General features: G+C 44.8%; 1 protein-coding gene across 1 annotated transcript; it reads right to left on the reverse strand.

Moving 5' to 3' along the window:
- Positions 1-205: 205 nt before the first annotated feature.
- Positions 206-9,272, reverse strand: PRLHR (prolactin releasing hormone receptor). Its single transcript, XM_037400231.1, has 3 exons — positions 9,179-9,272; positions 7,804-9,066; positions 206-1,459 (listed from the first exon to the last, which is right to left on the reverse strand). The coding sequence occupies exon 2, from the start codon at positions 8,878-8,880 to the stop codon at positions 7,846-7,848; it is 1,035 nt and encodes a 344-aa protein (XP_037256128.1). The 5' UTR covers positions 8,881-9,066; positions 9,179-9,272; the 3' UTR covers positions 206-1,459; positions 7,804-7,845.
- Between the last annotated feature and the right edge of the window lie 455 nt (positions 9,273-9,727).

Genomic DNA, 9,727 nt, shown 5'->3' on the forward strand with positions numbered 1-9,727 from the left:
TCTATCCTCAGTCTGTGGCAATTTTCCAAGAAGAAGTGCTATCAAAACAATTTAGAATTAGCTGTGATAACTGACAATTGCATGGGTGGTCCAAAAGGCTTTAACAAAGAAACATTTTATACAACAGACAGGAATACATGTTTTAATGAAGAAGTGATTCACAATGATAATACTATTGACTTGTTAAGGTTAAACAGGTCTGCCATATGCTGTGTCTAGTGCTTCAGATGGTTTCAAATTTGTTTTTAATTTTTTTAAGTTATGCATATTAACAACAGATGTTGAATTTTAAAAGGATCCAATAATTGAGGGGAAATCACTCCGAAGCAGAGTGTTGAAGGTCTTATTTTCTTAATGATTCCACTTTGTATTATAGTGACTTAGAAAGTAATTTCTAATAGGTGATGTAGCTCGTAGCTGCCTCTTGCACATGATACTGGGATTATTTTCATCTCACTTCCTCCAGAGTTGCCCAGTTGCTGAGGAGTGGGTTGGTTGAACACTTGCCTCAGAACCCCATCCCCAAACTTTCAATTACTCTTATAAAAAAATCTTTCACAGGTGCATCCACCCTCAACTCATCTGTCCCTGGACCACACACTGATGGTTCACGCATACATATGGCTGCGGGGTGGGAAGAAAGATGCAATAAAGCAAATACACTGAAGCAGCACGCTGCAAGTGAGGGACCAGACTCAGAAGGCTTGAGTTACCCCTGCGTTTGTACAGAAACAGCCTCTGGGTTATTACAGATTTAGCCTTTGGATGGTTATTGTTGTCTTGATGTCCAAAATTATGCTTTTCTTTTTTTTTTTTTTTTTCTTTCTTTCTTGCATCCAGGAGCCCAAGACAGGTATGTTTTACAGTACAGTCCATTGCTTCGCCTCCCCACTCCCAAACACAGCTGGTCACACAAACCTGAGCTGTGACTGATGGCAACCTGTGATGGTGTGTCACAGTTACCGCATTGTTTGGCTGTCACATTCTCACCAGAGCATCAGCCTGACTTGTTGTGGGTGTGATGGGGTAACAGAACACAACTCCCTGTGGCTGAGACACCACAGACAGAGCAACCACACCGCGTGCTGCCCAGCCTCACAGGGAGCACTAGCTGCCTCCAGCCGAGCACATCACTTAGTTGGTGATGTTGCTGGGGGGATCCTGAGCTTCCTAAGAGCGATCCTCTGCACCACACACATCACCAGGCTCTCACAGACCACAGCACTAAAGCCCCTACTGCTGCTGTGAGCCACAGGCTGCCTTTCCAGCGTTTTATCTGGAAACCAAGAACTGTGCTCAGCAGGAGAGGCAGATCTGATTGCTGTGCTGGAAAGCAGCAAGCTTCTCTTTGCGGTCCTGCTAGCTGCTGATGAAACATCTCCAGTGCCTAACGGAAATGCAGAAATTGTAGGAAATGTAGATGTAGGAATTAAAGCCATCATCTCCTTTTGTATGTTCCCTGCAGAGAGAAAAAAAAAAACACAAGGAAATTACAATGTAATACTGATAATTAACATAAACAAGATGCAAGGAATGGAGAACCCAGTCAGCTGCAAATAGATAACAGTGATCCCAAATTGATTTCCAGTGACCTGGAGACACAAAGCAGGGAGCTCCTGAGTGTGTGTTTTATTATTTATATTAATTACTAGCTTCATTAACTTAGGTCAACAAAGCAGGCTGTAGAAAGGAAAAGTAAGCAACAACAGGCAAGAAAGTCAGTCCTATGAGCTTCTTGGCAAAGAGGGTAGATATTAGATTCCATAGGGATCTAAAATTTTTTATCAAATACATTTCACTCCCAGTGAGGTATATTTGAGCTTCATGCCGTTAACTCCAGGAGGCAGCCTCGCCATCTCATAACTAGTTCTGAACCATTTACACCGTCCCCAGTGTAACCCTAGCTGGGTCCCTAAAGGAGTGAACACTTTGATGTCTTTTCCTTCCCTGGGGAGCACCAAGAAAATGCTAGTATTTTTCCTTATTTCAGATAGCCACTAGGATTTCAACATCCTTGAGGCTCCTGCTTCTACTGACTTGTTGATCAATGGTTTCAAGACTCTGGGGGAGGGTTGGGAGGGCAGGGAGCAGAGAAACATATACAAAATTTGGTTGAAATCAACCTGGGAGAAGCCTGTTCCATCTGGTTATATCAGTACATGGTAGGAATGTACTTAGAAACCTGCTCTTGAAACAGGGAGTATGATAACGAATTCTAAAGGCAAGGTCTCATTAACATGGGCAGGGTACATTCGATGCATCTGCAGTTGTTCTCTGGGACTTTCAGTAAAGCAAACTTTTGTTGATGTGGAGGGAAATCAGGTACAAAGGAGCCAGAGTTCGTGATGGTTTTGACCCAGAATGAAGTCACTAAGTATGGGGAGGAGGTTTTACTGGATGTAACCACAAAAGCCACTGCTTCAAGTGGGAAGCAGCCCAGGTTTACTCCTGCCAGCTGCAGACACACACAGCAAAGGGTTAGGCGCAGAGTCTGTGTGTCAGGCACAATGGGCTACTACTGCTTGCAGAAAGAAGTTTAAGAGAGAAGAGAGTGATCTCCATTTTAGAAAGCCTCCCTGACTTCTGTGTGCTTTCTGTGAGACAGGAATATTTGCTTTGACCCTTGAGCAACCTTTTTCCCAGGAGAAGGAGGAGGAATGCAACTACTTTTTTCTGAAAAAAATACAAAGCTAGTGGGCAGTCAGAGTGGAGGGCTGGAGGTAAACATTTGTATTTATATTTTTTCATGCAGAAGTGACAAAGACAGCAGTGACTTTACCAACAGCATGCTGTTTCTCTCTCTGCCCTCTTCTCGTCTGGTGGGCAGATTGATGGATGTACAGTTCTGTCAAATCTGACTTTTTTTTTTTTCCCTAGCTGCAGGTGCACCATTTTCAGCTTATATCTGTACCCTGTATAATCTTAGACATCTAATTATAACTCACCATTGACACCTCAACAAAGAAAATTTGCTCAATTAAAACGGTGCAGAGCATCTGTTGTTCAGCTGGCATGAAAAATACCATCTTCTCCCAGTCTATCTATCAGCTGGGAAGCACTCAACATGCTCCTGTGAGCAATGGCCTTCTGGCAGGTTCTGCTCTTGCCCTTCCCAGATAAACTGTCATTCCTCAAATATGATACAGCTCTCACAGTTTTCTTCATCCAAGCATAAGGAAAATTTATTTAAAGCAATGCATTGCACAAACAAGTTAGTCTTTGCTGACTGCACTGAGCTGCCATTTTCAAGGTCGGGGAGAGACCAACTCTACCTGACCTTAACTGAGGTTATATTAACTGTTGTTCTTCTTTGGCTGTCTGATTTCAGATTTAGTGGCCTTTTTTTGCTATCTAATCTGTTTTTTAATTCCTGATCAAATACTGATTTAGTTTTTTATATGTTCCACAAGTACGTCACCTTTTAATACCAATCCCACATTTGACCATGGGGAGTAGCTTATGTTTGATCAAGCATTTCTGCATCTATAAACATTGGAAATAGAGTGTATTTGCTAGAACGATGCTCTGTGAGTCCTTCCAACTATGCAGAACAGCTAGCTTCAAATTGTGATGCTGTCATTCCTACTGTCTAAATCTGTGCTTTTCACTTTCAGCAAAGACTCCCCCCTGCTTCTCCCCATGAAATCCTTCTATATCTCTATTAATCTCCACATTTAAGATATGCAGAGCCTGCTGAGCTGTAGAGGTTTGACCCCTGTGAAATCTCCCAGATGATTTTTACAGTTTTTTTACAAATTTAAGTGTGGTCCTAAGTGGGCCCTCTATTTCCTAAGCCCAAGACTAGTCATGCTCTGATCACCCGCCTGCTGGCTAAGGCATTTGATATCTGCCTGCAACCACCAGCACAGAGCATCTGTACAAACTCCGTAGTACATCTCAGAGCGTTTAATGGAGACCTTCATTTAGGAACAGCCCAAGGAGCCATCATAAATAACATGTATTTGCTGCTGTAAAATGCAGAGCGCATGGGTCTCTACCCACTAAAAGTCTTTCAGTACATGTAAACAACTAGAATGAAATCCCAGCAGATGAGGAGCATACAGCATTCTGCCACACCTCAGCTCAGACACAAGCCCAGCTCCATCCCTGCAGAACAGCTGCCCTGCAGCATGTGAGTCCTTGGATGTGAGTGTAAGCAAGAAACAACTCAAACCCTTACAGGGAAAGTTAATAGGTTCACCAAGTTTCAAACCAGGCTATTTTATAAAATCAAAGCATGCAATGATTTCTTAAATTATAATTAAAAATTATACCACCAAAAATAGGGGAGTGATGAGCCCTGATCCCTCAGAGAACCACAGCAGCTCCCTGGAAAGGAGTGGAGATTAGCAAACACATTTCACATGACGGCTTTTAATATAATTATTTGCATAACTGGATTAAAGAAACACACCAATGCGCCTCTAAATCTTATTATTGTTTATTACTCTGGCTATCAGAGAAAACAGTAATTATGTTGAGCAGAGATTCCTGGGGCTTGATTCAGAGGTGGGGCTGAGTGAACACGGCTGTGCCTCAATCCCCCCCAGTCCACAGGACCCCCAGCCCTCCTGCTTGGGACCAGACCTCCTTTGGGCACTGTCCAGGGAAAGCCTGGAAAAATAGCCTTACAAGACCACTGAGGTGGACCAAGGGGGCTGCTGAGGAGAGGGGAGAAGCTTCAGGAGCCCACAGCTGGGGAACATGGAGCATTTCAGGGTGCACCTGCAAAACCAAGTCCTGAGAAGGGCCTGAAGCAAGGGGCAGACGCAGAGTTTTCTGCTGCAGATACAAGGCCTGACAGATTCAAGGCAAGTACAAGCTAAACCAGCACTTAAACAAGGATGGCCACTGTGCTGGGCACTCCTGAGGACCACCTTGAGATGACAGACCTGGGCACAGCTGGAATGGCAGCTCCAGAGGCTGCAGCCACCGGTGAGATGTTCCCGAGTGCGTCTGTCACTGTGGGAACAATATATGCACTGAGCAGCCCTTCATTTCTGTCTCAAGGAAAAAAAAAGAAAAAAATAGAGAACTCCCTTGTTTGCTTCGTGCAGCCCTCTGCAGCAGTCCTCTGCAGTCACTAACATTCAAAGGAACATTAATAAGCCAAACTGCATTGCTGGCAAATGAGAATAAAAACATGATGTGTAAGTAGGAATGATCCCAGGCTTGCTGTGGTTGACAAGAGTCTTCCCAGTACTCCACTGGGCTTTGGATCACTGTGGATTACAATGCCGTCTGTATTTAGTGCATGAGGTTGTACACATTACGGGCCATCTCAGTGCTAATTAACCTTTACAAACCGGCACATTAACAGCTGGAAGTAACATAATTCCATAGAAGAAAAATCTCTCAAAATCAGGATTTTGTTATTTAAAGCTGCTTTTTGCAGTGTAGTTTCAGTGCTCTCTTGCTGTCCTACTCTCCATTCCCCTCAAAAGAGCCCTGAAACAAAAGCTGAAAGCATTAGAAAATTTGGTTAGTTTGATTGGAAGGGGTGGGTTTTGCCTTTTCAAAATCACTAGTTATTGCAGTAAATTGTTATATTGAGCTTGAAGGAAAATCAGTTTCCTAAAATTCAGCAAAAGCAAAACATGCTTTAATAGGTCATTCAAATCTTTAAATCAATGCAAGCAAGGCAGATACACTTAATCACAGAGTGAACGCAAGTAATGCCCACTTTAAAAGGACCTCCTTGATTCTGTGCCTGTAATCAGCTTCTAATATCCCGTTCCTCATTACTAACAGCAGAACAGCTTGAATTTCTAAGGAAATTTGTGAAAAGGCATTTCAAATATTTTTCCAATGCTTCTCCCAGTGGGTGCATATGCATCTGTGTACTTTTTAAACCACATTAAGCTTACTGAATGCTGATGAGCAAATGATAATCAGTTTCACAGTAGGAGCAAATTCACAAACTAGAGAAACCATCCTCTCTTGCTTCATTCTTCCTTCTCGTCTATTTCGACGCCTCACAGAGTATATGTTTTGGGTCATGTGCAGTTGCAGTTGAATAGGTGCCCTTGCTAGTCACGACCAAAACTGCCCCTGGATTGCACTGCTGCTCCGGCTGATCTCAGCTCAGCATCAGGCAGCTCCCCATCCATCCCAGATTCTGGCTGAGCCAGCTGGAAGAAACCTCTCCAGAAACAATGCCTGCTTTCAGAACTTTGTCCTGTACACTTACCTATTATCTTAGGTATTTTCAGGTCAGGGAGGAGGCAACTAGAAACCATTAGGTTGATTATAGCTTCTAAGTCCCTCGTCTGATTGAAAGGTGAATGTCAAAGGAAATTGTTTCTTCCCAAAAGACTCTCTTTTGAGAGAGCACTTGCCACTCTGCTCCATTTGTCAAGTCTTTCTTTGACTGGTAACAATGTGCAATGCTCATGCACAGCTCAATGTCACCAGCCCCTTCCACCCTCTGTATCTTAACAGACACCTCCAGAAGTGCTCCTGAAGACAATACCAAAGTCTCTGGCTGTCTCTGGGGATCAAAGCTGATGGCGGCATTGCCAGATGTCAAAATCTGTTCCTCAGGAGGTGAATGGAAAGCATCTCAGCACCGACAAGGCAGTGACGACGTCCGCTCCTCTGGCTGGGAGCACAGCTGACTTGCAGTAGGGTCAGCAAACTGGGGTTACACGAGACAATGGCAGGAACGCAATTCAATGTCGGTAAAGTGGGGGTATGTCTTAATGCTCCTTTATTTGTATGATTCTCGACCACACATTATGTTTCTGGTCTGTCCATCCTTGATGGTGACACTTACTATCTAAATCCGTGCTTCTCACTTTCAGTAAAGACTCCCCCCTGCCTCTTCCCATCAACTCCTTCTATAGCTCTGTTAATCAGCAAATCCACCAAACAGGCTGTTGCACCTCACAGAAATCACATCACTCCGGTTTTATTTCCCCTCTCCCAATACTGCATCTCACCTTGCTACATGCTCTGCGGCAGATTCGCGAGACACAGGAGGTTTGGGGTTGCGTGATGATGCTGGGCTCAGAAAGCACAGGGCACAGCTGCCCGCCCTGTGCAGCTGGCCATGGCCAGCAGGTGAGCAGCCTTGCCGCCCCATCTGCCCGGCCAGTGGCAAGGAGAAGATGACAGCGAGGGAGGAAACCGTGCCAGCAGACACAGCACGCCCCACCAAGGGCCACAGGCACGCAAGCCAGCCGGTCGTGTTGTACAGAGGCGCTTGGAGGGAGGGCAAGTTTGCTGCTGCCATCACTGCGCACATCACTTGCACACTCAGGAGTGGGGACACATCTGCATGTCGCTGCTGCCAGAGGGAGCCTGGGGGCCGCTCCCACCAACCTGGTTTGCAGCCCACAGCTGAGACAGCAGCTCAGGAAGGGCATTTCAGAGAGACACAGGCTATTTTCAGCATGGCTGTAATGCAAGAGGACTCAGGAATATTGTTAGTCCTCTACCTTAGATCCTGTGCTAAGGACTGGACTCTAGGTAGATATGCAGATATAATTTTTACCCGATCCAAAACACTTCCTCATTGAGGTGTTTAGGTCTCATATTCATGTCTGTATACTGCCAGCAATATCCAAAACAGATAGGAACGATCCCTGTAGCTTACATAAGGGTGTCTTGTTAGGCTAACATCTCCTTGGCCTCTAACTCCAGCCAAAGAAGTCAAGTTGTTTTTGGGGCATGACACCTGCCTCTCCTTCCCTGTAGGGGTGGAGGTGCTGAGGAAGCTATGCATGGGACTTGTGTCACTGTAGTTGAGCCCTGTGGACAAACGTCAGGAATAACAAGTAATTAGAAGTGGAAAAGACTTACATTGTTACTGCATGAAGGAAGTGCACTGCAACCAGCTCTCATTTACAGCACCACACTGGCCATAATGCAGTTTGTAGTGGGTCCAATTTTCTTCTTCCTCCAGACAAACATTTTCTTCAGCTCCCCCCTGAAGCTGTCATGGAGCCAGGCATAGAGGAAGGCATTGGTACAAGCAGACATCATTGCAAACCAGTGGCACAGCAGCTGGATGAAGTTGAAGTACTGCTTGTCAATCAGGCTGATGTCTATGTCCTTTATCATGTTGAAGATGTGCAGAGGCAGCCAACAGACTCCAAAGGCTGCCACCACCAAGACTAGCAAGCGAAAAGTCTTTCTCCTCCTTGCTCGGTCCCACTCAGCTTGGCCCTGGGTGACGTTGCCTGGCACTACGCGGTTTTTCAGCTTGACAGAGATTCTCAGGTAGGACAGGGAGATGACAGCCAAAGGCAGTACATAAGTGATGATGAGAGTGCTGTAGGCATAAGCTAAGCGATCTCTTTTCATGTGGAACCAAAACTCCTCGCAGATGGAGAAGTCCAGTTCTGGGAACTCTGCATGGTAAGTGTGGACCAAGGCTGGGGCAGCCAAGGTACAGCTCAGCAGCCAAATAGCAGCCAGGATATAAGCACAAATAGGGATGGTGAGCCTCCTGCGGAATGGGTACACCATGGCATAATACCTGTCCACAGCTATGACAGTCAGTGTAAAGACAGAGACAAACACAGTGACAGGTTGCATCAGGAAAACAAAGTAGCACATGAAACGGCCGTACACCCATCCTCTGGGCTCAAAGGCATACGCGAGTGTCAGAGGCACACAGGTTGCACACATGAGCATGTCTGAGAAAGCCAGATTGCCTACCAGAAAGTTGGTGACATTGTGCATTTTTTTTGTCTTGCAGATGACATAAATGAGAAGGTAATTCCCAATGACACCAATAAAAACCACTAGCGAGTAGCAGGGGATGATGAGTGGCTTGAAGGACTGAACAAACTGGAGCCCAGAGAATAAATTGCTGGCATTGCTGTGAATAGCAGAGAGGAAGCTTTGGGAGGTTAAATTGTCCGAATTCATCATTTCCCTCCTTTTGTCGTCTGCCGTCAGCTGAGTGAAGTAGTTCCCACTGCACTACTCCTGCACTCAATCAGTGTGGATAATGAATGGATTATTGGCTGTCCAGAGGATACCACATGGATAGTAAACAAGCATCCATAAAAGCAAAAGGTGAAGTTGTAATCCTCAAGCGGCAGCTTTCAGCAGTTCCTAAGAAAAATCAAATACAACCAATTTCCATTAAAGTCCTCCTGTATTTACTATTAAGTCTAGGTTTTGACAGCATGCCACTTAATAAACATTTAATGCAGCGAGTACTTACTGCTGTGGGTTTTTAATCCCATATGATTTTCCTGTGGATGCCAAGAAGTGCCCTGGATGTCTGTCTTCTACAAATCCAGGAGCCTGTGCTCTGTGTGTGTGTGTGTATGTGAGGGGGGGTGGGAGGGGGGAGAGAGAGAGAGAGAGAATACATGAGTGAGAAGAGGGTGATGCGCATTTACAATCTAAGTGGAGATCAGTGTTTTTAAACTGCCTTCACTACTAGAACATGATAGATTTGTGTATAAGGTTTTATTCCTATTGGCTGTCCTGGGTATTACGTTGCTCTTTGCGTGTTCCTTACTGATTGCAATTAGTCCTAGAATATCCTTTTAAAAATTCCCTTCTCCTTCCAGCGCATCTATAATTGCCCCTCACAGCTAAAAATCAATTTACATTCATTAACAGGAGCCTGCACAGTATCTAATCCCAGATCCACTTTGCCACAGCCCTTAGCGTGTCCAAAAAAGCTACCTGTGAATTTATTGCTATAATGTGACTGTAACAGAGAATTTTAATGACATGTTAAAGCCAAATAAATGTTTATGCC

The sequence above is a fragment of the Falco rusticolus genome, chromosome 9 (genome assembly GCF_015220075.1).
Source record: "Falco rusticolus isolate bFalRus1 chromosome 9, bFalRus1.pri, whole genome shotgun sequence".
In the NCBI taxonomy this organism is placed as follows: domain Eukaryota; kingdom Metazoa; phylum Chordata; class Aves; order Falconiformes; family Falconidae; genus Falco; species Falco rusticolus.